Here is a 27,893-nt window from a genome sequence, read left to right as displayed (position 1 = left end):
CTGGAGTGCAATGATGCAATCTCGGCTCACTACAACCTCTGCCTCCCATGTTCAAATGATTCTCCCACCTCAGCCTCCTGAGTAGCTGGAATTACAGGTGTGCATCACCACACCTGGCTAATATTTGTAGTTTTAGTAGAGATGGGATTTCACCATGTTGGCCCGTCTGGTCTCAAACTCCTGACCTCAGGTGATCCACCTGCCTTGGCCTCTCAAAGTGCTGGGATTACAGGTGTGAGCCACTGTACCTGGCTGAGGCTAGGGTTTTTTAAGGATAGTTTGGTGGGCAGGGGGCTAGGGAATGGGGGAATGTTGAGTGGTTGAGTCAGGGATGATGTTATCTATAGGAGAATCTGTGAGGTTAGGAATCTTGTGGCCTCTGGCTGAATAACTCCTGAGCCATAATTTTTAACCTTGTGGCCAATTTGTCAGTTTTACCAAAGTGGTCTGGTCCCCAATCCTTCAGAGGGTTTTTCCCAGGAGGAGCTGTTACCTTCTTTGTTTCAAAGTAAACTAAATTCGTACCAAAGTTAGTTTTGGCCTAAGCTCAGAAATGTACAAGGGCAGCTTGGAGGTTAGAAGCAAGATGGAGTTGGTTAGGTCAGATTTCTTTCATTGTCATAATATTCCTAGTCAGATTTTTCTCACTGTCATAATTTTGGCAAAGGCAGTTTCAAAATTATTGATTTTATTCTGTCAACAAACTTTAAAATGGTAGTAATTTTGGCTTTTTTTTTTTTTTGAAAGAGTCTCGCTCTGTTGCCCAGGCTGGAGTGCAGTGGTATGATCTCAGCTCACCGCAACCTCTACCTCCCTGGTTCAAGCAATTCCCCTGCCTCAGCCTCAGCCTCCCGAGTAGCTGGGATTACAGGTGCACACCACCACGCCCAGCTAATTTTTTTGTATTTTTAGTAGAGACGGAGTTTCACCATGTTTGCCAGACTGGTCCCAAACTCCTGACCTCAGGCAATCTACCTGCCTCGGCCTCCCAAAGTGCTGGGATTAGAGGTGTGAGCCACTGCGCCCGGCTGTAATTTTGGCCTTTTAAGGTAAATGTATATTGGAGAAATAGAGAAAACCCAATAAAAGTAGCACACATTTTTAGGCCTTAGCATCTGTGGTAGAATAAAGAATTTCTGTGATCTTTGTTCCAGATGTAGGCACAGAGCCTCTGAAAACCTTGGAATTTCCTGAAACATAGGATTGTCTTGTTGTACCAGTGAGGTGACTGGTACCTCACTGGTACCTCACAGGTACCTCACAGGTGTACCAGTGGGCCCCTGGATAGTTTCAGGTTGGGGACTGATCACAAGAAAGACAAACCACATTATTAGAAGGTTGAGATAGAGGCCGGGAGATTGAGTTCAGTCATTTAGCCAATCATTTAATCAATCATGACTATGTAATGAAAATTAAAACTCTGGACAACCTTAAGCTCAGTAGAGCTTCCTGGTTGGTGAACACAGGAGGGTGACACTCCCGGATTCCACAAGGAGAGGGCACAGGATCTCTACTTCCCCTCCCACACCTCACCCTGCCTTTGTGTATCCTTTATAATAAAACTGTAATAATAAGTATAGTGCTTTTCTGAATTCTATTAGTTGTTCTAGTAAATTATTGAATGTGGGAGGGCTGTGAGTACTCCCTGAACTTGCAGCTAGTCAGCCAGATATGCTGGTGGTCTTGGCCCCTCCCCCTGCCATCCCCACAAAGACTTATGACTGGTGTTGGAAGTGCGGCAGTCTTGTTGAGGACTTTGCTCTTAAACTGTGGGGTCTATGCTAACTCTATATGGATGGCATCAGAGTTTAATTGCAGTATACCCAGCTTGAGGTAGTGTCAGAATAGCATCTTCTGAAAAGTCTGCAGAGCCTGGCCAGTTGGAAAGAATGCTTGTTTATTATATTGTTGCTTGCAGTTGGTGGGAATTCATCATTACTTCCCCTTGCATTACAGATGCCTTTTGCCAAAGATTTCCATCACATATATAGTGGTCTGTTTTTTGCTATTACCCTGGCAACAACTCCATAACTTGGAAACCATTTCTTTTCTCCAACATTGGCCATATTTGGTAATGTAGAATGTTGAATTGTGAATCAGCTCTAAAAATCCTAATAAATAAATGAACCTTAAAAATTGATTACTTAATAAGTACAGTATTTACCTTATTTATATAAGAGCAAAGACTTATCATATGATGCCTTTCATTCTGGTAGGTGTCACCAAGAATTCAATGTAAGACTCAGAAAAAGTCTTTGACTTAGAAGGTGTTGTAAACTAAGCACATTCTGATTTCATTATCATGGCCTTATGGAAGCCCTCATCACTTTTCATTTGGCTTATCGAAGATACCCCCTAACTCCTTTTCCCTCTCTATTCTGTCCATTCTAAATTTTAGAGTAAGACACTTTTTTTTTTTTTTTTTTTTTTTTTTTTTTTTTTTTTGGTCTGAGACAAGATCTTACTCTGTTACCCAGGCTGGAGTGCAGTGATATGATCGCAGCTCACTGCAGCCTCTACCTTCCAGGGCTCAAGCAGTCCTCCCACCTCAGCCTCCCAAGTAGCTGGGACTACAGGTGTGCACCACCACCCTCAGCTAATTTTTTTTAGTTTTTGTAGAGATGGAGTCTCACTATTTTGCTTAGGCTGGTCTTAAACTCCTGAACTCCAGAAGTCCTCCCACAGTGTTAGGATTACAGGCCCAATTTTCTTTTACAAAATATGTTCCAAATATGCCAACTTTTTCTGTGCTAACAAGTGATTTTTAGTAGTATACTCCCTAGGAGATTTGGGATAAGGGGCACAAACACTCTTTTTAGGGCGAAGGTGATATTTTATCATTGAGTGCAAAGGTAGCTACACTTTAAAAGAAATTTGTGCCATGAAAAAAGCAATTTGAAGATGGACGTTTAGAAATGTTACCATCTATATGTGATTTTGGTTGAAAAATGTTATGTCTCCTCTAAAAGCTGGTAAGTCTATCATTTGAAAACATTGGAAATAGAATGTTTCTAATCTTCCAAAAGAAAGGTTCAATTTTTAATCTATTGTTTAAAAATATAAAACTATAATACCTCTTTATTAGGTTCCAAGAAAAATTGCTGACATTACAGAAGATAAAAATTTATCATCCCTTGGAGGGAATTGAAAAACAAGTATCATGATTACAGCCAACAATGCACTTCTTCCATTGGGAGCTATATGTCTTTGTGAGGTTTATTTTATTTTATTTTATTTTTAATTTTTTTTTTTTGAGACAGAGTCTCATTCTTTCAACTAGGCTACAGTGCAGTGACACAATCGTGGCTCACTGCAGCCTTGACCTCCTGGGCTCAAGTGATCTTCCACCTCAGCCTCCCAACTAAGTACGACCACAGATGCACACCACCACACCCAGCTAATAATTTTTTAAATTTTTGTAGAGACAGAGTCCCACTGTGTTGTTGCCCAGGCTGGTCTTGAACTCTTGGCCTCAAGTGATGCTCCTGCCTCATCCTCCCAAAGTACTGAGATTACAGGCAAGAACCACCACCCCTAGCCTATTTTTTATCTATAATAAAAGCAAGTCAAAATCTAAATTAAAAAACCAAACCACAGAAGGGTTTAGACTTAAGATTTTTAAAAATAAGAGCCACCTGATCAGGCACAGTGGCTCCCACCTATAATCCCAACACTTTGGGAGGCCAACGCGGGAGGATTGCTTGAGCCCAGGAGTTCAAGACTGCAATGAGCTGTGATTGAGCCACTGTACTCCAGCCTGGGTGGCAGAGCAAGACCCTGTCTCAGAAAAAAAATCCATAAAAATGAGTAAATGAGTACATAAATATGAGCTATCTTCAATCACATTGCATTCTAAATGAAAAGGTAAAAAAATTTGTACCATGAATATGTAAGGTATTTAATATATTTGTTTTACTTATTTATATTGATTTTTAAACAAATGTTACTGAGATAAAATTGATATACAATATTCAAAGTATAAAATTAGATAACTTTCTCTTTTTTTTGAGACGGAGTTTCACTCTTGTTGCCCAGGCTGAAGTGCAGTGGCGTGATCTCAGCTCATTGCAACCTCCACCTCCCGGGTTCAAATGATTTTCATTCATTTGAATGAAACCTCAACCTCAACCTCCTGAGAAGCTGGGATTACAGGCTCCTGCCACTACATCCTGCTAATTTTTGTGTGTGTGTGTGTGTTTTTTTTTTAGTAGAGACCAGGTTTCACCATGTTGGGCAGGCTAGTCTTGAACTCCTGACCTCAGGTGATCCATCCGCCTTGGCTTCCCAAAGTGCTGGGATTACAGGCGTGAGCCACCGCACCCAGCCAGCTTTCGACCTATGTATATACATCTGTGCAGCTATCATCGCGATCAAAATTGTGAATACATCTGTCATCTCCTAAAGTTTCCCTAGGTCCTTTTGTAATTACTTGCAGGCAACCACTGATGTGCTTTTTGTCACTCATAGATTACTTTGGATTTTGTAGAATTTTATCTAAATGGAGTTATATAGTATGTACTTTTTTTTTGTCTGGCGTCTTGTCCTTTGTATTTCCATATGAATTTAAAAATCAGATTATCAGACAGGCAGCTGGTATTTTTATTGGGATTGTGCTGAATCTGTAGATCAGTTAGGAGTGAATTGACTTCTTAACAATATCAAATCTTTTAACCCATGAACATGCTTTGTTTCTCCACCTATTTAGATCATCTTTAATTTCTCTCAACATGTTTTCTGAAGTTCTTATGCCTCTTTTGTCAAATTTATCACTAGGTGTTCCATATTTTTATGCAATTATAAGTGGTATTGTTATTTTTCATTTCTGACTATTTACAGTATGTATAAATGTAGTTGATTTTGTATATTGATCTTTTATCCTGCCAACTCTCTTATTCCAGTAGCTTTATTGTAGATTCTGTTGTATTTTCTGGAGATACTCCTGTTGTCCATGAAGAAAGACAACTTGCCTATTCCACTGGGCTGGAACTCCCAGTATAATTTTGAATAGAAATGGTAATCGTAGATACTCTTGCCTTGTTCCTGATCTTAGAGCATTTTGTCTTTACTATTAACTGTGGTGTTAGCTCTAAGTTTGTCATAGATACCCTTTATCAACTGAAGAATGTGTCCTATTCCTAGTTTGCTAAAAGTTTTTATCAAAAATTATTGAACTTTTGTCAAATGCATTTTCTATGTCTAATGAGATGATTATATGTTTTTTTCTTGATTAGCCTACTAATGTAGTGACTTATATTGATTGATTTTCAGATTTTAAGCCAACTAGAATTCCTGAGATAAACGTTACTTGGTCATGATGTATTTGCTCCCACCTCCCATTATTTAGAGAATATTCGTTTGTGCCGGGCACGGTGGCTCATGCCTGTAATCCCAGCACTTTGGGAGGCCGAGGCGGGCGGATCACAAGGTCAGGAGATCAAGACCATCCTAGCTAACACAGTGAAACCCCGTCTCTACTAAAAATACAAAAAATTATCCAGGTGTGGTGGCGGGTGCCTGTAGTCCCAGCTACTCGGGAGGCTGAGGCAGGAGAATGGTGTGAACCTGGGAGGCGGAGCTTGCAGTGAGCCGAGATTGCGCCATTGCACTCCAGCCTGGGCGACACAGAGAGACTCCGTCTCAAAAAAAAAAAAAAAGAATATTCTTTTGTATTAGTCTTTTTATATGTTGTTGTATTTGATTTGCTGAAATTTTAATATGTATGCATCTATATTCATAAGGAATATTAGTCTGTAGTTATCTTATAATATCTTTGTCTGGTTTTGGTGTCAGGGTAATGCTGACCTCATAGTTTTGAGTTGGGAAGTATTCCCTCCTCTTCAATTTTCTGGAAGTGTGTAGAATTGTTACTACTTCTGTCTTATATGTTTGGCAGAATTCTCCAGTGAAGCCTCTGAACCTAGAATTTGTGGGAAGGTTTTAAATTATAAACTTAATTTTGTTAATAGATATAGGATTATTTAGGTTATCTGTTACTGAGTGAGCTTTGGTAGTGTATATCTTTCAAAGAATTTTCAGTCTCCTCTAAGTTGTCAAATTAATTAACATAAAGTTGTTTATAATAATTGACAAAGTTGTTCTGATAACTGTAGAATCCATAGAAATGTGACCTTTCTCATTCTTGATGTTGGTAATTTCTGTTTTGTCTTTTTTTTTCCTGATTAGTCTGTCTATCATTTTAATTTTATTGATCTCAAAAACCTGTGTATGTTCTTTGTTGGGTTTTTTGGTTTGTTTTTTGAGACAGGGTCTGTCACCCAGGCTGGAGTAGGGTGGCACAAATATGACTCACTGAAGCTTCAACCTCCTGGGCTCAAGCAGTCTTCCCACTTCAGCCTCTCAAGTAGCCAGGACCACAGGCACACCGCCATACCCAGCTAATTTTTAAATTCTTTGTAGAGATGGGGTCTCATCGTGTTGCCCAGGCTGGTCTTGAACCTCTGGATTCGAGCAATCCTCTTGCCTTGGCTTCCCAAAGTGCTGGAATTACAAACGTTAGCCACTATGCCTGGCGTTGTGTATGGTTTTATACATTTTCTCTCTTGTTTTCCAGTGGTTTTTTTATTAATTGATTTCTACTTTGGTCTTTATGATTACCTTTCTTCTGGGTTTCATTTGCTCCTCTTTTTAAAATTTCTTAAGGTAGAAAGTGAGAGCATTTCTTGTTTTGTTTTTTTTTTTGTTTTTTTTTTTTTTTTTGGTTTGGTGTTTTTTGTTAGAGACCAAGTCTCACTATGTTGCCCCAACTGATCTTGAACTTTTGGGTTCAGGTGGTCCTCCCACCTTGGTCTCTCAAAGTGCTGGGAGTTAGTCTTTCCTTTCTAATATAGTGTAGTGATATAATTTCCTTTCTAATATAATGTAGTGATATAATTTTCCCCCTAAGAACTGCTTTAGTGGTATGACATGTGTTTTCATTTTTATTAAAAAGACAGAGTCTTGCTCTGTTGCCCAGGCTGTAGTGCAGTAGCCTGATCATAGCTTACTGCAGACTCGACTTCCTGGGCTTAAGCGATCCTCCTGCCTCATCCTCCTAAGTAGCTGGGACCACAGTTGCCTGCCACCACACCCAGCTAATTTATTTTATTTTTTGTAGAGACGTGGTCTGGCTATGTTGCCCAGGATGGTCTTGAACTCCTAGCCTCAAGGGATTCCCACACCTTGGCGTCCCAAAGTGCTAGGATTACAGGCATGAGCCAGCACACCCAGCCTCTAATTTCCCTTTTGATTTCTTCTTTGACCCACAAATTATTCAGAAGTATATTGTTTAGTTTATGAATATTTGGGGATTTTCCAGAGATGTTTCTGTTACTGATTTCTAATTCTATTTCATTGTAGTCAGAAAACATATTTTATATGACTTGAATCCTTTTAAAATTTATTGAGTTTTGTTTTATGACTCAGAGTGTGATCTTTCTTAGCAAATGTTCAGTGTTCACCTGAAAAGAATGTATATTACTACTGTTTGGTAGTGGTCTGTAAGTGTCAATTATGTCAAGTTTGTTGGTAATGTTGTTCAAGTGTTCTACATCCTCACTGATCTTCTTCCCATTTATTTATTCAATCATTTATATCAGTATGAACTAATAGGTATTTATTATCTAGATCAGACTGTAATCCATTAATACTTTAGTTTTTTTGCTTAAGTTGTTCCGTTTTGGCCATCAAGGTCCTTTCAGTTGGCTCCTTCCCCCCCTTGACATACATCAATTTGGTGGTTTTTGTTTGGTTGGTTTTGGTTTTGGTTTGTTGTTGTTTTATCCCTTCCTTACTATCTGCGACTATAAGATATTCCCGGCTCATGTTGTATATTTCTGACCCCAGTCCTAGAATCAGCCATTTCTCCAAGAGGTCTGGATTTTTAAATTGGAGAACAGTATTACAAATCAAGATCTGGGTTCTAGGAATGCTTGTTTCTACTGGGGTGTCCTTTTTCTAGTCCCTCTTAGCTGATTGACCAAAGACATATAGTATTAGTATGTATACTAACCTGTGAATATACACATATCTATAAATATTTTATATGTAATTGTCTGTATTTATATTAAACATGAATTCTTCTTGATGTCACTGGCTCCAATTCAATATCACATGGATCATTCTAGCTTCTTCTTCCCTTTGCTGATCTGTAAATTTCCACTCCAACAATGAGAAACCTGGGTCCCATCATCCACCATCCATACACATAAACTACTCAGTTCCAGTGTACATGTGTAGCAGTATCAAAATTATTAACCCATACTCCTTGAGAAACAACTTTATCAAGTTGAGTTCAGTACTTACCTGTAGTTCCTTTGATCTTTAGTCTAACTGATTTCATTCATTTCCAAAGTTTCTTAGGTCAGCACTTTTCCCTTCACCCTCTTCAGTGATGTTGTTTCATACATTTGTAATACAGTTAGATTCTCTTGTCATAGTCTGCATTCTTCTCTGGGATCCTCTGATCTCATAAGTTATTTTTTTTTAATTTGCCTTTAGAGGTGACAAACCAAGGCTTAAATTTTTTTTTCCCTTACATTACTCTCTAGGTTATAAAGTTCTGTATGTTTTGACAAATGCGTAATGTCACGTATCTGCCACTACAGTATCATACAGAGTAGATTTATTTCCCTAAAATAGTGCACAGTACTTCACCTATTTGTCCCTCATCATCTTCCCGCTGGCACCATTGATTGTTTTACTGTCTCCATAGTTATACCTACCTTTTCCAAAATGTCACAAGGTCAGAATCTTATGACATATAGCCTTTCAAATTAGTTTCTTTCACTTAGCAATATGCCTTCAAGGTTCCTGTCTTTTCATAGGTGGATAGCTTGTTTATTTTTATCACTAAATAATATTCCATTGTATGGATGTGCCACAGTATGTTTATCCATCATCTATTGAAGGACATCTTGGTTGCTTCCAGTTTTGGGCGATCACGAATAAACTTGCTATACACATTCATGTTCAGGTTTTTGTGTAGACAAGTTTTCAACCCAAGTAAGTAATTATTTAGAGCAATTGCTGGATTGTGTGGGAAGACTGTGTTTAGCTTTTTAGAAACTGCCAAACTGTCTTCCAAAGTGGCTGTACCATTTTGCATTCCTACTAACAATAACAAGAGTTCCTGTTGTTCCCCATCCTTTTTAGCCATTCTAATAGGTATGTATGAGTATCCAATTGTAGTTTTAATTTGCAATGTCCTGTGCCAAATGATGTTGAGAATCTTTTTATATACTTGTTTGCTATCTGTATATCTTCTTTGGTGAGGTGGCTGTTCAGATCTTTTGCTCATTTTTAAAATTGGGTTGTTTGTTTTCTTGTTGAGATTTAAGAGTTCTTTACACATTTGTCTTTTATCAAGTATGTGGGTTTTTGGTTTTGTTTTGTTTTGGGGGTTGGGGATTGGGACTTGACTTTTCTTGTTTGTTTTTGAGACAAGGTCTTGCTCTGTCACCCAGGCTGGAGTTCAGTGGTGCAGTCACAGCCCACTACAGCCCAAGCTCAAATGATCCTCCCACCTCAGCCTCCTAAGTAGCTGAGACCAGGTGCGTTAGGCTGCCACACACAACTAATTTTTAAATTTTTTGTAGAGACAAGATGTCCCTGTATTGTCCAGACTGATCTTGAACTCCTGGGCTCAAGCAGTCCTCCATCTTCAGCCTCCCAAAGTGCTGGGATTACAGGCATGAGCCACCATGCCCAGCCAAGTATGTGTTTTTTACAGATATTTCCTCCTAGTCTATGGTCTGTCTTTTTCATTCTCTTAACAGTATCTTTTGCAGAAGTTCTTAATTTTAATGCAGTCTAGCTTATTAATGTTTTTTTTCATGGTTTTGCTTTTGGTTTCATATCCTAAAAATTCATCGCCAAACCCAAGGTCACCTAGATTTTGTCCTATGTTATCATATACAAGTTTTATCGTTTTTTGTTTTTACATTTAGGTAAATCTTACATTCCGATCATTTTCATGACCCATTTTGAGTTAATTTTTGTAAAAGGTTGTATCTAGATTCATTTTTTTGCATATGAACATTCAGTTGTTCCAGCACCATTCGTCAATGAGAATATATATTTTCTTCATTGAATTGCCAGTGCTCCTTTGTCATATATCAGTTGACTATATTTGTATGGGTCTGTTTGTGGAGTCTCTGCTTTGTTCTGCTGATTTATGTATCTGTTCTTCCACCATGTTGTCTTGATCACTATAACTTTATAGTGAGTCTTGAGGTCAGGTAATATCAGTCCTCTAACCTTATTCTTCTTCAGTATTGTATTGGTTGTTTAGGTTATTTTGCCTTTCCATGTAAACTTTAGAATCAATTTGTCAATATTCACAAACTAACTTGCTTGGATTTTGATTGGGATTGCATTTAATCCGTAGATCAAATTGCTTATAATTAACATTTTAGTCATATTGAGTCTTCCATTATGATCATGCAATGTCTCATTTATTTAGATCTTTGATTTCTTTCATCAGAGTTTCATAATTTACAGTGTATAGATTTTCAGTGTATTTGTTAAATTTATATGTAGGCATTTCAGTTTTTCTGTTAATGGTATTGTGTTTTTAATTTCAAATTCTGATTATTCATTTCTGGTATAAAGGGACACAATTGACTTTTTAATATTAGCATTGTATCCTGCAACCTTGTTGTAATTGCTTATTAGTTACAGGAGTGTTGTTTGTTGATTCTTTAGAATATTCTACATGGACAATCATGTCATCTCTAAACATAAACACCTTTATTTCCTCCTTCCCAATGTATTTACCTTTTATTTCCTTTTCTTGCCTTTTTGGTTTTGTTTTGCTTTTTTATTTATGTATTTTTTTTAGAGATGGGGTCTCACTATGTTGCCCAGGCTGGTCTTGAACTCCTGGGCTCAAGTAATCCCCCCAACTCAGCCTCCGAAAGTGCCAGGATTACAAGTATGAGCCACTGCACCCAGTCGTCTTTTCTTGCCCTATTGCACTGGCTAAGACTTCCAGTATGATACTGAATAGGAGTAGTGAGAGGCCATCCTTGCCTTGTTCCTGTTCTTGGAGAAAAAATACCCGGATTCTCCCCATGAAGTATGATGTTAACAACAAGTATGTCTTCTGTAGATGTTCTTGGTCAAGTGAGGAAGTTCTCCTGTATTCCTAGTTTGCTGAGTTTTTATCAAAAAAGTTTTAAATGGGTTTTAGATTTAGTCAAGTGCTTTTTCTGTATCAGTTGATGTGACCATATGATTTTTCTTCTTTAGTATGTTGATGCGGTAGGTAATTGATTTTCAAATGTTGAGCCATCCTTGCATACTTGGAGTAAATTCTATTTGGTGACGGTATATAACTTTTTTATACATTGTTGGATTTGATATTTCTAATATTGAGAATTTTTGCATCTGTTTTCATAAGAGGTATTGGTCTGTAGTGTTTTTTTCTTACAATATCTTTATTTGGTTTGTGTAATAGAGTAATACTGGCCCCATGGAATGAGTTAGGAATCATGTTACAGTCATCTTTGGTTGGAAGAGATTGTAGAGAATTGGTATCATTTCTTCTATAAGTGTTTGGTAGAATTAATCAGTGAAACATCTGAAACAGGTGCTTTTTTTGGAGATGATTAGCTATTGACTCAGTTTCTTTAATGGAGTCTTTCTTTTTTTAAAATTCAATCTAACAAGCTCTACCTTTTAATTGGGGCATTTAATGTGGTTGTTGATGCGGTTTGTTTATGTCTACCACCTCCCTATTTGTTTCCTAATTATTCCACCTGTTTTTTTCTCCTTCCGTGATCTTTTGCTGCTTTATTTGGGGTTAAGTGTGTATTTTTATTCCATTTATGTCCTTTATTGGCTTATAGGCTATAACCCTTTATTGTTTAGTGTTTGCCTTAGCATTTATAGTATATATCTTTAACATATCCCTCATATCAATCTTCAAATAATATTATACCACCTCACATACAGGATAAGAATCTTCCATTTCTCCCCTTCCAGCCTTTATATAGTTGTTTTCAAACTTTTGATCCTCATGTGTTGTAAATCCCACACTATTATTATTTAATAGCAATAATATTATTATTATTTAAACATTTACTGCTTTTTAAAGAGATTTAAATAATAAGAAAATGTCATGCATCTTTTTCCATGCAGTTAAGTTTCCCATTGCTCTTCATTCTTTTGTGCAGATCCATATTTCCACCTGGCATCCTTTGCTTCTGCCTAAAGGACATTTTTAAAACATTTTTTTGTAGTGTGGTTTGCTGTTGAGAATTTTATTTAGTTTTTTTGTTTGAAAAAGTATTTATTTTTTACCTCTGTCTTTTAAAAATATTTTTGCTGAGGCCGGGAGCAGTGGCTTATGCCTATAATCCCAGCACTTTGGGAGGCTGAGGCAGTAGGATTACTTGAGGTCAGGAGTTCGAGACCAGCCTGGCCAACATGGTAAAATACCGTCTCCATTAAAAATAGAAAAATTAGCCAGGCATGGTGGCGCGTGCCTGTAATCCCAGTTACTTGGGAGGCTAAGGCAGGAGAATCTTTTGAACCCAGGAGGCAGAGCTTGCAGTGAGCCAAGGTCGCGCCATTGCACTCCTGCCTGAGCAACAAAATGAGACTCCATCTCAAAAAAAAAATTTTTTTTGCTGGTACAATGACTTCTGACACTAACTATCCCAAATTAGGCCAAACTTTACAAGGGCCCAGGCTGCTACAAAACTGCCCTCACTTTAGACACCAAGCAGAAGTTTGGGGGTTCCCAAGTCACCCATACTTCTGACAAAATGGATACAAATTTGAGGTTTCTTACTACCTCCTGAGTTCAGTAATTCACTAGAATGATTCACAGAGCTCAGAAAACCCCTATACTTAGGTTTACAATTTTATTGTGGCAAAAAAGATAAAAATCAGGTCCGGCCAAAGAAAACATGTGTAGGACAAGGTCTGGGAGGGTCCCAACACAAAGCTTCCAGTGCCTTCTCCCTGTGAAGTCAGGATGCATCACCCTCCTAGCACATGGATGTATAACAATACATACAAATTATTATTAAGCAGGGAAGCTCACAGGAGCTTTGTGTCCAGAGTGAGGTTTTATTTTATAAGCATGATTGATTGACTCATTGGCCATATGACTGAACTTAATCTCTAGCCCCTCTCCATTTCTGGGAGGTCAGGTTTATGTCAGACTGATAGCAAGTGGCTCAAAGCCCTAACCCTCTTTTTTTTTTTTTTTTTTTTTTTTTGAGAAGGAGTTTCACTCTGCTGCCCAGCCAGGCTGGAGTGCAGTGGCATGATCTCGGCTCACTGCAACCTCCGCCTCCTAGGTTCTAAGCAATTCTCCTGGCTCAGCCTCCCAAGTAGCTGGGATTACAGGCATGTGCCAGCACAGCTGGTTAATTTTTGTATTTTTAGTAGAGACGGGATTTTGCCACGTTGGCCAGGCTGGCCTTGAACCCCTAACCTCAGGCGATCTGCCTGCCTCGGCCTCCCAAAGTGCTAGGTGAGTGCTAGCACTCCGTGGTGCTAGGTGAGCCTCAAAGCCCCAACCCTCCAATTACATGGTTGGTCTTTCAGGTGTGGCCAGTCCCCATCCTGAGTTATATCATTAGCATAAAGTATCAGGCCCTATCATAAATAACAAAAGCACTCCTATCACTTGGGAAATTCCAAGGATTTACAGGCTCCTTCCCAGGAACTGGGTACTAAGGCCAGTCAAATTCTTTACTACACAACAGCTGGGTCTAGAATTCTAGGTTGGCAGGAGAATAGCCATATCTTCCATAATTTTTTTTTTTTTTTTGAGACAGAGTCTCGCTTTGTCGCCCAGGCTGGAGTGCAGTGGCGCTATCTCGGCTCACTGCAAGCTCCACCTCCTGGGTTCACGCCATTCTCCTGCTTCAGCCTTCCGAATATCTGGGACTACAGGCGCCCGCCACCACGCCCGGCTAATTTTTTTGTATTTTTTAGTAGAGACAGGGTTTCATTGTGTTAGCCAGGATGGTCTCGATCTCCTGGCCTCGTGATCCGCCCACCTCAGCCTCCCAAAGTGCTGGGATTACAGGCGTGAGCCACCACGCCTGGCCCGTATCTTCCATAATTTAAAGATATTGCTCTGCTGTCTTCTTGCATTGTTTCCAACGAGAAATCTGCTATAATCCTTGTCTTTGTTCCTCTGTATAACATATCTTCTTCTCACTTTACTGAGCTCCACCAAGCTCTAGCCACTCTAAAGATTTTTCTCTGTATCTTGAGTTTTGAGCGATTTGACTGGGTATTCTTTGATGTACTTCTCTTCTTCTTTCTCATGTTTGGGATTCTTAGAGATTCTTAGATTTGTGATGTTACAAGAAAAACTTGGGACTGCAACGTCCCATCTAAACTGGGAAGGAGCCATGAGACCAAAGAATGACTCAGACAAATTTAACTTGATGAGTAGACGGGTTTATTCAACTTACATACAAGGCACTCCTGGATGGCAGCAGGACAGCTCTAGAGATCCACACTGCCTCCTGTCTCTAAACCGCATTTTTTGTTTGTTTGTTTTTAGACATGGGGTGTTTTGCCATGTTGCTTAGGCTGGTCTCAGACTCCTGGACTCAAGTGATCGCCCTCCTCAGCCTCCCAAACTGGCATGACAGGCCTGAGCCACTGTACCCGGCTTACTCTAAACTGCTTTTAGGCTAATTTTCTGGATCTTTGCCTACTGTGTTTGAACAATGATACTGTTTTTCTTGAGAGATTCTCAGATACTCTCTGGGATGTTTGGTTGGTTCTCAGGGATACCTGCTCCTCAGCTGGGTACCATTGCCATGGGCCTAGCCTTCAGGTTTCAGGCAGTGAACATATGTACCTTTAAGTAATCTAGTAAAGGACCCATCACACAACATGTGGGTATATGGTTTTTATCAAATTTGCAAAATGGTCCGCCATTATTTCTTCCTATCTTTTTTCTGTATCCCCTGCTCTCCCCTCCCCCTGCTTGAAGTTGTCCTACAGCTCAGTGGTGCTGTTTATTTAGTTTTTTTGCCGCTTTTTTTTTCCCTCTCGGTGTTAGCTATTTCTGACATACATGTGTGTTATGTAACCCTAGCTGTACTATGCGCACCTGGAAGATTCTTTGTACCTCTGTAACCAGACCGATCCTTGGAAGGCTGGTCATTGTAGGATGCTCATGTCCAGGCATCTCCTTGAGGCTTTAGCTGGGTAGTTTTGGGAACCAACAAAGGGCATCTGACTTTGCATGTCAAGAATCAAACTTTGGGTATTTGTTAATCTTTGACATGAGATGACACTATCAAAAAAGAACAGAATTTTTTTAAAAAAATAAGCCTTGATACTTCTGAGGAGGCCTGATCCTTATTAAGTCCTGGCTAAGGAAACAGCTACTCAGGATCACTTCCCTTATATCCTGGTGCCCACTAGCCAGAAGATGGGGAGAGGTCATAACAGATATCCCTGACACAGAGCATGGAAAACCCAGAGTTCATGCAATGTTGAGAGCAGATCCACTGGATGAAGTTGTATATTTTATGCACCTGGGGGTGAGAAGAACTGAAAATGCCTCTTATTATTTCAAACAAAAACAATGCCATTATATAATTGATACAGAGGTGCTGCTGCATAGGGTAGTAGGAGCACTGATTGAGAGGCTGGTTTCTACTAGATCAGTATAAAAAGACGTTAAGTGCTATATAAGCCCTATTGGATAGAGATAGTGGGAAACAAAGGGGTAGGTTTTTGGCAACTTGGAACATCCATACACTGTGCAGGAAACATACTATCCAAGAGAAAGCCAGCGCATGTTGAAGTACCAGGCCCCTGGGAGGTAAGCACAGAAGTGAGGAGGTGGACAGGGGTTAGAGGGGAGCCAGCACAGCATGGAGTATGGTGCTTACTTCAACATGGCCTTTTGAGTAGAGTCATATTAACAACTGCCAACTAGGGGCTCCTACGTACCAGCCCCCAGCTAGAAGATAGCCCAGAGAAGTATGGCAGGCTTAGGTTTAAGAACCATAGGGATTAATGCAAAGGTAAACTTACAGTTTTGTTCAAAGCTTCTGAGCTTTAAGTTAGCAAGTTACAGGGAACACGTGAATACTAATAAGAAATGGCGGTATGCTTTGTAGACTTGGGGGCCTTGATTACGAACTATCTTAAGGTTTACTACTATCCTGAGTCCCTACCTGAGAACTTCTCTTTCCCCTTAAAACACACATGTTCCTGGTTTAGCCCTTGGATACAGTGCGCAGAGATATATATGCAAGAAACTTTTGGATTAGGGGTCCTGTTGCCCTTTGAGAAAGTGTGAACATTTGGCTGTACCCTCTGACTGAATGAGCTCTTTATGCCTTCTGAATGTTGGTTCACTTGACAAAGACAGATTGAAGTCTCAGGTGTGTTCCTAGGAGGGCAGGAAACAGTCAAGTTGCTGCTAGATCTAGAATGGTTATCTGAGAGACATGGGTTGTTACAGCAAACTTGGGAACAAGGGAGAAAACCTCTGGGCTATGAAACTTTTACAGAAAGAGACTCATTAAACTGATAGTGGCCCTGAGAAAATAACCATATAATTGCCAGTGCTAGGGGAATATTTCTTGCCCGAAAGTCATGTCCACCCTCCTCACAAGCAAACCTCACAGAGTTTTGTTTCTTTTCCCATCCACAGGTAACAGTCCTTTGGACAGCCCCCGGAATTTCTCTCCAAATGCACCTGCTCACTTTTCTTTTGTTCCTGCCCGTAGGTAAGTTGATAGGAAACCTCCTCTGGGACCAGCACATGTGGCACTTGCATGAGGGTTAGTTGAATGTCAGATTCCTCCTTTAAGTGTCACTACTCTTTCAAGTGTATTACCTGAAGCTCCCATCCATCAAAACTCTGTCTTTGCTTTCCTCTCCTAGGTTGTAATGATCGTGTTCTGGTTTTGCTTTATATGTGCCCCATGTATTTGTGTTTGAATGTTTAAACAGGAGAGTAGATATTAAGTAAAAGTAGATTTATTTGTATAATTCACTTTTTTTTAGTCCCTGATGTCCTACGGGTATGTTCCAAAGCATTATACTCTCAATTTAGAACTGTCCTAGAGTGATGAATGAGAAAATAAGCTCTCCTCCAGGAGGACCCAAAGTTATATTCTTTGTCCTCTCTAACTCAGCTAGTTTAAAGCAGCTGAAAGGGCTCTTTGTGCCTCTCTCCTTGACTTTGAGCTGGAGTTCGTTTGGGGGATAAAGAGACTACAGGGACTTCACTTTTCCTTCTATGAATTTAGAAAGATTTGGTGCATACAGAGCCATGCTTACAGTCCTCCTCCCATGTTTCTTCCCTCTTGAGAGTGATAACAAACCTGTCTCTGGCCCATGGCAGCAACGCTGACAGCTCTGCCTGTGGCTGGAATATCATCAGGCCTTTAGAGAAAGCTGAATGAGATTAATCCATCCAAATCACATACCTAGGCTCTATACACAAATGATTTCTTGTCAGAACTTTTCTAAGATTCTTTGCCAGAGTTTATATTTATTTTATTTTATTTTTTAATTTTTAAAATTGTTCTTGGTTAGAGTTAGTCCCTGGTATAAGACCTCCAGGAAAATTATGGCTCCAGATTTGTAACCTTTAATGGATGGAGAATGTAATATAGCCGGAGGCCAGGACAGTTTTAATACTTAGACTACTTTTTTTTTTTTTTTTTTTGAGACGGAGTCTCACTCTGTCACCCAGGCTGGAGTGCTGTGGCATGATCTCGGCTCACTGCAAACTCCGCCTCCCGGGTTCACGCCATTCTCCTGCCTCAGCCTCCCGAGTAGCTGGGACTACAGGCGCCCGCCATCACTCCGAGCTAATTTCTTTTTTTGTATTTTTGATAGAGACGGGGTTCCACCGTGTTAGCCAGGATGGTCTTGATCTCCTGACCTCATGATCCACCCGCCTCGGCCTCCCAAAGTGCTGGGATTACAGGCATGAGCCACCGTGCCCGGCCTACTTAGACTACTTTTTAAAAAAAGACATATTAGGAAAAAGAGAGGCTCCTGGAAATGGTGTTAACTCACTATTCCAATGATAACCCAAAATAAATCCATCCTCTTTCCAGGATTCTTTGCAGCTGAAAAGAACATGAACAGGTTGGGATAAGTTTGATAGCTGACTTGGGTTTCCTCCTTCAACCCACTTACCTTATTCAAAACAAATTTTATCCAGGTTTGTTCCAGGGGCTCATCTCTCCTACCCTATGGAACTTCCAATTTGTTAAGCAAGGATCCAGATAAGATCACTTACAGTATAAGAATATGCTGGTTTGATGCATTTGTTTGTCCAACCCAGCTGGAAAGACTTATCCCAGACTTCTTGCCTGGACTATATATAAACTGTACTCTCAGAGTAGGTACGAGCTGGGACACCAAGACCTGTGGCTAGATCCCCATAGGTGGCATTGAGTTACTTCTCATTCATTTGATAAATATTTGCTGAGCACCACCAACTAGAGTCAGGCGCACTCGGCTGGGTGCTTAGTTATGTAGTGGTAACAAAATAGACATAGTCCCTACTTCCCTGAAACTCAGGATGTAGGAGAGTCTGTGTACTGGTTGTTTCCTCTGTAAGGAATGCTGTTCCCTCAGATCTTCATTTAGCTAACTCATTGTTATGATTCATATCTCATCTTAAATGTCACCTCCTCAGAGAGGCCTTCCCTAAACATTCAATCTAAAGGGGTCTTCTTGTCTTTCTCCATCAAATCATCCAGTTTTATTTTCAAACTAGTACTTTTCAATTCCTGATATTATCTTATTTGCATATTTTCTGTCTCAATTCAACCACAATCAAGTCACCTTTAATAGAGATACCTTCATTTGTTGAAAGCTGTGTCCTGGCGGGAAGACAAATGAGTAGTGGGAGAGAAAGACAAACAAATATATGTTTATAAATTATGACAAGCACCGTAGAGGGAAAGAGCATGATGCTGCACGAAAGAACAGGAAGAGGGCCAGGCACAGTGGCTCACGCCTGTAATCCCAGCACTTTGGGAGGCCGAAGCAGGCAGATCACTTGAAGTCGGGAGTTTGAGACCAGCCTGGCCAACATGGTGAAACACCATCTCTACTAAAAATACAAAAATTAGCCAGGCATGGTGGTGCAGGTCTGTAATCCTAGCTGCTCGGGAGGCTGAGGCAGGAGAATCACTTGAATCCGGGAGGCAGAGGTTGCAGTGAGCCGAGATCGTGCCACTGCACTCCAGCCTGGGCGACAGAGCAAGACTCCATCTCAAACAAAACAAAACAAAAAAAGAACAGGAAGAGACTAAAGCCAGAGAACCTCCACTGGGTGGCTATGTAAAGCCTCTCTGAAGGATGAGAAGCAGCTGCCATGTTAGGTGCGAGGACCCAGGTGTGTGTAGACCATTCCAGGCAGTGGGAACAGCCTGTTCCATTGATACCATGGATCTGTTTCATTGCCTGGGTTTAGGAGTAGGACCAACTAGGAGGCTTCAGGGCCTGGTTTTTTACCACTGAGACCCAAACAGGTCTATGCTAAGTGGCATGACATTTGAGTCATGTGCATGGAACATGGATCTCTGGGCTGTCCTCTTATAGAACATAGTAAGAAAAGCTGCTGGTTATTGGGATGGGGAGAAGTGTTTCAACCCTGCCAAACAGAGTATCAGGAATTGTTTGTTTCTGTGTTACTGGCTGGCGCTTTGGAGGATCACATTGGTTTGCAATGTCAAACAAAAGACAGATTGAATTGAACACTAAGGATAGACCCATTGGTCCTACAATTTCACTTCAAACTATCACACATTCCTAAACAGAAGGAATGTGCCAAGCTAGACCAAATACCAAGATTCAAAAAGATCACTCTCTCTGGTTCCTTTGGTTCTCACTATAATGTGTATTTTTTTACTACAGCCATAGCCACAGAGCTGACAGGTAATAGCGGGTATAATGGGGAGAGGGGCTGGGAAACTGCTATGCATGGCCAGACAATATGGTTTGTGATGTTGTGGTTGGTGAAAACTGGTTGTGATGATTCTTCTCTGACTGTGGGTATGAACATTGGGCCTTTCATGTCTTGCAAAGAGGCCCAAAGGGATCTCCCTCTACCTGCTGGAACCAAGGCTCAGAGCTCATATGCTTGGAGGCAGGAATTGCTGAATAGTTCCAAACTTCTGAGCTTAGGGACAAGTCACCCTTATTCCCACAGCTTTGCACAGTCAGATGACTGCAGTGACCAGATAGAGGAAATAGAGGCATCATGTGGTGGCATTTCTTCCTGACTCTGGTGGCCCCTGCTGTTCATTATACAGAGAAATTGCTGCCATGCAGCTAGTTTTCATTTCTATCTAAGGGGAGGAAAACTCACATGTACAAAAGTGTATTTGACAAGGGTTTGGGAAATCCATCCCTGAGTTATACTTGTCTCATCTTTGCTGAGCTATTTCCTGGAACCGACTTGCTTTATTGCGTGGTGCTCCCAGGACCCAGCAAAGGTCAAAGAGAACATCATGTCTGAGCACCTTCCTGGACATGTCTGAACCTCAGAGACTAGGTTCCAGCAGAGTTATAGCCTATATGTGCTGCTGCCAGGGTGGCATGAAGTTTGAGTCATGTGCATGTGGCATGGAACCTGCGGCTCACCCCTTACGGAACAGAGTAGAAAAGCTGCTAGGTATTGGTAAGGGTGGGGAGGAGTGCTTCGAAGGGAGAAGCCCCAGCAAGATTTATTCCTTTTTGCTTCTTCTTCTCCCTGTCCCTGCCATAACCATGAAGCCTTGAACAAACCACCCAAATCTCAGGATCTTAGTGTTTTCTCTGTAAATTGTAATATGAACTTATAAAGATCCTCCATTGCTGATAGTCTCAGGTTCTGTGAGTAACAGCAAAAAAACTTTGTATCTAACTTCAACCAGAGCAGGCTGTACCCTTAAGCTCTACAAAAAAGAATACACCACATCCCACAGTCCAGGCAAAGAATCACACGTTCATATTATAAAAGTTTCAAACTAGATCCCTGCTTGATCTTTCCCCTCTACAGTAAAGCAAATAACTGTGGCGGGGTGGGGGGGCATGTTTTGTTTGTTTGTTTTGATGAGAGCTGTGGGGAGCATCCTTTTGAGAGCAGCAGGAAGCCTCCCCCAAAGTCTCATATACAGCTAAGGGTATGTCACCTCCCTCCTCTTTCATAAAGTTACTGTCACTCTTCAACAGACATTCCCAAATATTGGTTTTATGAGTCCTAACGGCTCCTAGGCAGCCTATAACTGTTTCCCATTGATTAGCTCAGTTCAGACCCAGATGGTGGCCCACTTCTTCCTGTTGTCAGCCAGTGGCCTGGGGAAGACCAAAGAGCCCTTAACACGGAGCCTTCACAAATGGAAATAGCTGCATTTCAGTGGCAGTTCTATCTTGTAATGTTGCCTATAGCTGGAATCCTCTGTCATTGTTTCTATGAAAGTAAGTTGAGAGTATGAAAATATATATTCCAAAACCACAGTATTATATGACAGATGTTCTTCTGTTATACAAAGTTATGGACTATTTTATAGTCAGAGATGTCTGTCTTTGCAGGGAAAACAACAATAAGCCCTCTGTAGGGGAGAGATATAAAAGCATGTACTGGACTGAGCAGTAATGTCTTAAGGAGGAGCCCTACAGTGAATCAACTGCCCCCAAAATGCTGATGAACAGACAGGCAGGTTGTGGGTCAGGGTGTAGTCCTGCAGAAACTGCCTAATACTTTTTCTTGCATACAGGACTGATGGGCGGCGCTGGTCTTTGGCCTCTTTGCCCTCTTCAGGATATGGAACTAACACTCCTAGCTCCACTGTCTCAGTAAGTAGCCAAATCTGTGGCCATACTTCCTTCACCCTAAGGAAGTACTTCCCTTTGGGTTATCTAGTGTCACAAAATGGTTCTCAACTTTTTCTCCAAAGTCAAACTCAGAGAGGTTGCTGAGAGATGATGTTGGGTGCAACAGAGGGCTGGGGTCCCTTCCCAACCATAGCCAGCTCCATAAGTGCCTTCGGAAAGGATGACCAGTGCCCTCTCTGGGAATCAGTTACTTCTAGTGGAGGCAGAGGAGAGCTTGAGGATGAACTTTTGCTTTGACAGTGAGACCAGATATGGGGACTCCTAAGCACACTTCCCCTACTCCTCCATCCTTATTTCTAGAACTGGAACCAAGAGCAGATCACCTTTCTCATATCTGAAGCACTTGGTAGACTCTCCCCTCTTTTTCACCTTTTTCTTTCAAAAAAGAAGGGAAGAGTGATTGTTATTTGATATCCAAGTTTGATGCATATGAAGCAAAAAGCTGGACCTGTCTCTAAAACGTTTATTTCTTTTGGAGAATGTTTTAGCCTAAAACACAAGAGCTGTACTAATTGCTGCTATGCACAATTGACCCTTAAGTAAGCCCTCATTGAGCAACTTTTTTTTTTTTTGAAAGAGTGTCACTGTCACCCAGGCTGGAGTGCAGTGGCGCAATCACGGCTCGCTGCAGCTTCAACCTCCCCAGGCTCAGATGATCCTCCCACCTCAGCCTCCTAAGTAGACTGGGACTGCAGGGGCATGCCACCACCCTGTAGCAGGCTAATTTTTTGTAGAGAGGGGGTTTCATCATGTTTCCCAGGCTGGTCCCAAATTTCTGGGCTCAAGCAATCCATCTGCCTTGGCTTCCCAAAGTGCTAGGATTACAGGCGTGAACTGCCACACCCAGCCGAGCAACTTTTATTAAAACCACAGTGACAAGGTTGGCCAACTTTTTCTGTAAAGAGCCCAACGTGGAGTAAATGTTTTAGTCTTTGAAGGCCATACAGAAGCAGGCCGTAGACCTGCTGACCCCATCCCCATTACTTGCAGCATTCTTCAGGTCTTCCCTGCTCAGTGTGCCTTTATTCCTGAATCTCGAGCAGGGAAAAGGAGTACATTTCCTCTCCCAACCTAGATACTACTATCACATTAATCCAAAGATGTCATTGGTCTTTGGCAACTGTTAAGTTTAAGATCTTTCTCTAATAAACATTCCCCTTCCCGGGCCAGGCGCAGTGGCTCACACCTGTAATCCTGGCACTTTGGGAGGCTGAGGCAGGCTGATCGCAAGGTCAGGAGATCGAGACCATCGTGGCTAACATGGTGAAACCCCGTCTCCACTAAAAATACAAAAAATTAGCTGGGCGTGGTGGTGGGCGCCTGTAGTCCCAGCGTCTCAGGAGGCTGAGGCAGGAGAATCGCTTGAACCCAGGAGGCGGAGATTGCCGTGAGCCGAGATCACACCACTGCACTCCAGCCTGGGTGACAGAGCAAGACTATCTCAAAAAAAAAAAAAAAAAATCCCCTTTCCCATAACTCTTTACTCAAACAAGTGATTTTTTTAGAACCAAGGTAAGTCTCATCTGCAAATTTTAATAGACTTAACTCATTGCTCCAGCTTATTAGGATTCTTTAAAATACCAGTTTTGCCCACTGTAGTTTACATTGCCTCACTAGTTTCATGTTAGCTATAGCTGGTAAGAATATTTTTTGCAACTTTGATCCAAATCATTTATTAAAATGTGGCCAAGAAATAACCCTGTGGAGACATCTCACTCGCTGTTTATAACTTCATGTATTATAGCATTCTATGAGAGAAAATGTGCACTGTTAGCAAAAAAGAAATGCTGATTTCTCACTTGTTTATTGAGCCTGTGACAACAGAGTTATCTCAGTGTGGTGCTTTAGCTTTGATTCTTAAATGGATTTAGATATTTAAACCTTGGCTCTGGGAGCAGTAGCTCAGGCCTATAATCTCAGCACTTTGAGAGGTCAAAGCAGGAGTTCCAAAAGACCAGCCTGGACAACACAGCAAGACCCTGTCACTTAAAAAAAAAATAGCTGGACATGGTGGCATGCACCTGCAGTTTCAGCTGCTTGGGAGGCTGAGGCATGAGGATCACTTGAGCCCAGAAGTTTGAGGCAGCAGTGAGCTATGATAACGCCACTGCACTCCAGCCAGGACAACAGAACAGAATCCTGTCTCTAAAAAAACAAACAGGCTGGGCGCGGTGGCTCACGCCTGTAATCCCAGCACTTTGGGAGGCCAAGGCGGGCAGATCACCTGAGGTCGGGAGTTCCAGACCAGCCTGACCAACGTGGAAAAACCCCATCTTTATTAAAAATACAAAATTACCCGGGCATGGTGGCACATACCTGTAATCTCAACTACTCAGGAGGCTGAGGCAGGAGAGTCACTTGAACCCGGGAGGCGGAGGTTGCAGTGAGCTAAGATCGTGCCATTGCACTCCAGCCTGGGCAACAAGAGCGAAACTCTGTCTCAAAAAAAAAAAACAAAAAACCCCAGATCATTGATTAGTTTGGTAAATAGAACTTGGGCTGGCCCTGACTTGCCTGTTCTCTTTGTCAGTCTTGTCAGGTAATGGAGGGGGGAGTCCCCTGATCCTGGGACTGAATGGGTGCTTCAGCATTAGCTGCGCCTGTAGAAGTCCTGTGATAGCCGAGCACCCTCCCTCAGATGGCCTATTGAGATTGGCAGTGCTGTTGTGAGGAATCCTCAGTCACTGAGCCATGTTTAGAATTCATGAGTGTTTTCAGGTCAAGCCTAATCTTCAGGTCCAGATGTAAAAGTAATTTTCTTCCCTGCTGGATTTTCTTTTTTTTTTTTTTTTATTAATTTATTTATTTTTATTGATCATTCTTGGGTGTTTCTCACAGAGGGGGATTTGGCAGGGTCATAGGACAATAGTGGAGGGAGGGTCAGCAGATAAACAAGTGAACAAAGGTCTCTGGTTTTCCTATGCAGAGGACCCTGCGGCCTTCCGTAGTGTTTGTGTCCCTGGGTATTTGAGATTAGGGAGTGGTGATGACTTTTAACGAGCATGCTGCCTTCAAGCATCTGTATAACAAAGCACATCTTGCACCACCCTTAATCCATTTAACCCTGAGTGGACACAGCACATGTTTCAGAGAGCACAGAGTTGGGGGTAAGGTCACCGATCAACAGGATCACAAGGCAGAAGAATTTTTCCTAGTACAGAACAAAATGAAAAGTCTCCCGTGTCTACCTCCCTCTACACAGACATGGCAACCATCCGATCTCTCAATCCCTTCCCCGCCTTTCCCCCGCTTCTATTCCACAAAACCGCCATTGTCATCATGGCCCATTCCCAATGAGCTGCCGGGTACACCTCCCAGACGGGGCGGTGGCCGGGCAGAGGGGCTCCTCACTTCCCAGTAGGGGCGGCCGGGCAGAGGCGCCCCTCATCTCCCGGACCGGGCGGCTGGCCGGGCGGGGGGCTGACCCCCCAGCTCCCTCCCAGACGGGGCGGCTGGCCAGGCAGAGGGGCTCCTCACTTCCCAGTAGGGGCGGCCGGGCAGAGGCGCCCCTCACCTCCCGGACGGGGCGGCTGGCCGGGCGGGGGGCTGACCCCCCCACCTCCCTCCCGGATGGGGCGGCTGGCCTGGCGGGGGGCTGACCCCCCCACCTCCTTCCCGGACCGGGCGGCTGGCCGGGCAGAGGGGCTCCTCACTTCCCAGTAGGGACGGCCGGGCAGAGGCGCCCCTCACCTCCCAGACGGGGCGGCTGGCCGGGCAGGGGGGCTGACCCCCCCACCTCCCTCCCGGACGGGGCGGCTGGCCGGGCAGAGGGGCTCCTCACTTCCCAGTAGGGGCGGCCGGGCAGAGGCGCCCCTCACCTCCCGGACGGGCCCTGCTGGATTTTCTTGCCTGCTGGACATCAGGCCATAGTTGGTCTGCAGGCTGTAGTTTGCTAACCCCTGGCATAATACATTGGCCAGCTTGAGTGAGTCTGGGCACAGCCTTCACAGCCCCAGCAAAGGCACTTCTCCTCCAGATAACAGCCAAAGGAAACATTGCTGAGCTGCCCCCAGGGTGGCTCTCTCAAGATTGTGGAAGGGCGAACTTAAGAGGATGTTATTTGCAGCTGGGTACACCTAAAACATGTCCCAAGTGAGGAAGCATGATTTATTAACTACTTTTGCAGTTCTAAAATTCCATGAAGGTCTGGGCCCAACTCCCTGCACAACCCTTGAAGGACTCCAGTATATTGAATTCCTCAGGGCTGAGGGCTCTGAAGGGCTGGAGAAAAACAGGATCAAGCACAGGCAAGGCTAAGGGAGTAGGGGAAAGAAGACCTGCTTTGGGTTTATAGAGACTGGGAAGTTCCCTGACCATTTTCAGTCCTTCCCCATTCTTGGACTGCTCTGGGACATGTCTTTAATGCCACTTCTTAATGTTTTCCCCTCTAGTCATCATGCTCCTCACAGGAAAAGCTGCATCAGTTGCCTTTCCAGCCTACAGCTGATGAGCTGCACTTTTTGACGAAGCATTTCAGCACAGAGAGCGTACCAGATGAGGAAGGACGGCAGTCCCCAGCCATGCGGCCTCGCTCCCGGAGCCTCAGGTGAGGGTGCTCTCTGCCCACTGTTCCAGTGCATGTGGATTTCAGCTTGTTTGCATAACACAGAGGTGGGCACACTTATGCTATAAAGGGCCAAGATAGTAAATATTTTTAGGCTTTATAGGCCATATATCTCTGTCACATTCCTCAACTCTGCTGTTGTAGTATGAAAGTATCCACAAATAATATATAAACTTTATTTACAAAAAAAAAAAAAAAAGTAGCAGGCCATAGTTAGTCTGCAGGCTGTAATTTGCTAACCCCTGGCATAATACATTGGCCAGCTTGAGTGAGTCAAGTTCAACAAAGCCCAAGCTATTTTTGGCTTCAGGTACAGCTCAACCCATCACCCCAGGAGGTATTTAACAATACTGTCAAGTGGTCCCTCTCTTTTTCTGTTTAAAGGTAGTTAGCAGCAGAAATATACTTTAGATTACATCTGGTAAAAGGAGAACAATGGTATCATCAATTCTGATGGTTATCTGGCTCCAGAACCCATTGGCCCTGGGTGTATGATCTAGGCCAGCTAAAAAAGTTGCTGCTGAAGACAGGTTGCTGGCGTGGGGAAGAAGCCCATTTCAAAAGCAGAATTAAATGTCCATTTGAATATGTCTTTATTCTGTGAATCACCTGGGCACATCTTCATCAAACCAAACTAACCTTAACAGCTGCTGATTAATTTTCGATTCTCTTTGGCATTAGCTGGTAAATCAGTGCCAGAATTTTAGGTTAAGGAAGGTGATGGAGATTAAAATGAACATGACTTTAATGACTGAGCTCAGTTTTGCAGGGTCCCTAAGAAGTAATTAATTTGCTAAGATGTGCAGGGTAGGATCCCAGAGGAGCAGCAGTTCCTCCCAGAAAGAATCCCCTCAGGTAATGCTGGCACTGCACCAGGAGTGACAGGGAGTAAGCTGGGCCAGACCACAATGACTGGTTCAGGTGTAGAGATTGATGAAGATGGTATCTGAGGCTCCAGTGCCTTTCTCTGTGTCACAGAGGAACACCTGAGTCTTGGTGTTCTCAACAACCCATACACAGAGAAGGGTACCTTTTAGGCCAGTTGAGATTGAGAGGCCCACAGTGATGCTCAGAGAAATCCATGCTATATTACTCTTAAATCCTTGGTAATGTGCAGCAGTACAGCAGGCAAAACATGGCACATTCCAGGGAAGAAAGACAGAGTGGGACAGTTGTGAACCTAGAACATCTGGGATCATGTGTCAGGGGCAGTAAACTGGGCAAGACCCACATACCCATTCAACTGTGTGGCTCCAACTTTGAAATTTTTTTAAGGAGATACAACGACACATGAGCCAGAGGGGGAGATTTAGGTTATCAGGGAAGACAATAAATTAAGGCAGAAAACATATCGGCTGCCTTCAGTAAATCACCCAGATGTATAACTCACAACAGTCTGGACTGGCCTCATTCATCCCCAGGTTAGGTCCATGGCTGCAGCTAGTTTGGAAAAAAATGTACGTGTGCACCGTCTTCCTTTTTGGTA

The 27,893-nt window shown here is 42.3% G+C and overlaps 1 protein-coding gene across 15 annotated transcripts in view; it reads left to right on the top strand.

Moving 5' to 3' along the window:
• MAST2 (microtubule associated serine/threonine kinase 2) overlaps positions 1-27,893 on the top strand; it is a 236,294-nt gene that overhangs the window by 180,601 nt on the left and 27,800 nt on the right. For 9 of the 15 annotated variants that reach the window (XM_016962029.4, XM_063781248.1, XM_063781218.1 and 6 more), the window contains 4 exons: positions 16,649-16,724; positions 19,882-19,902; positions 21,726-21,804; positions 26,235-26,389. In XM_016962029.4, the coding sequence (XP_016817518.2) occupies positions 16,649-16,724; positions 19,882-19,902; positions 21,726-21,804; positions 26,235-26,389 (331 nt within the window). Of the gene's footprint in view, positions 1-9,598; positions 9,711-16,648; positions 16,725-19,881; positions 19,903-21,725; positions 21,805-26,234; positions 26,390-27,893 lie in introns of those variants that run through there. The other 6 variants (XM_063781249.1, XM_016962041.4, XM_016962036.4 and 3 more) reach the window with 3 other exon arrangements.

The sequence above is a fragment of the Pan troglodytes genome, chromosome 1, assembly GCF_028858775.2.
Source record: "Pan troglodytes isolate AG18354 chromosome 1, NHGRI_mPanTro3-v2.0_pri, whole genome shotgun sequence".
Taxonomy (NCBI): domain Eukaryota; kingdom Metazoa; phylum Chordata; class Mammalia; order Primates; family Hominidae; genus Pan; species Pan troglodytes.
The sequence above is the reverse complement of the archived record's forward strand: the minus strand, read 5'-3'. Positions and strand labels throughout refer to the sequence as shown.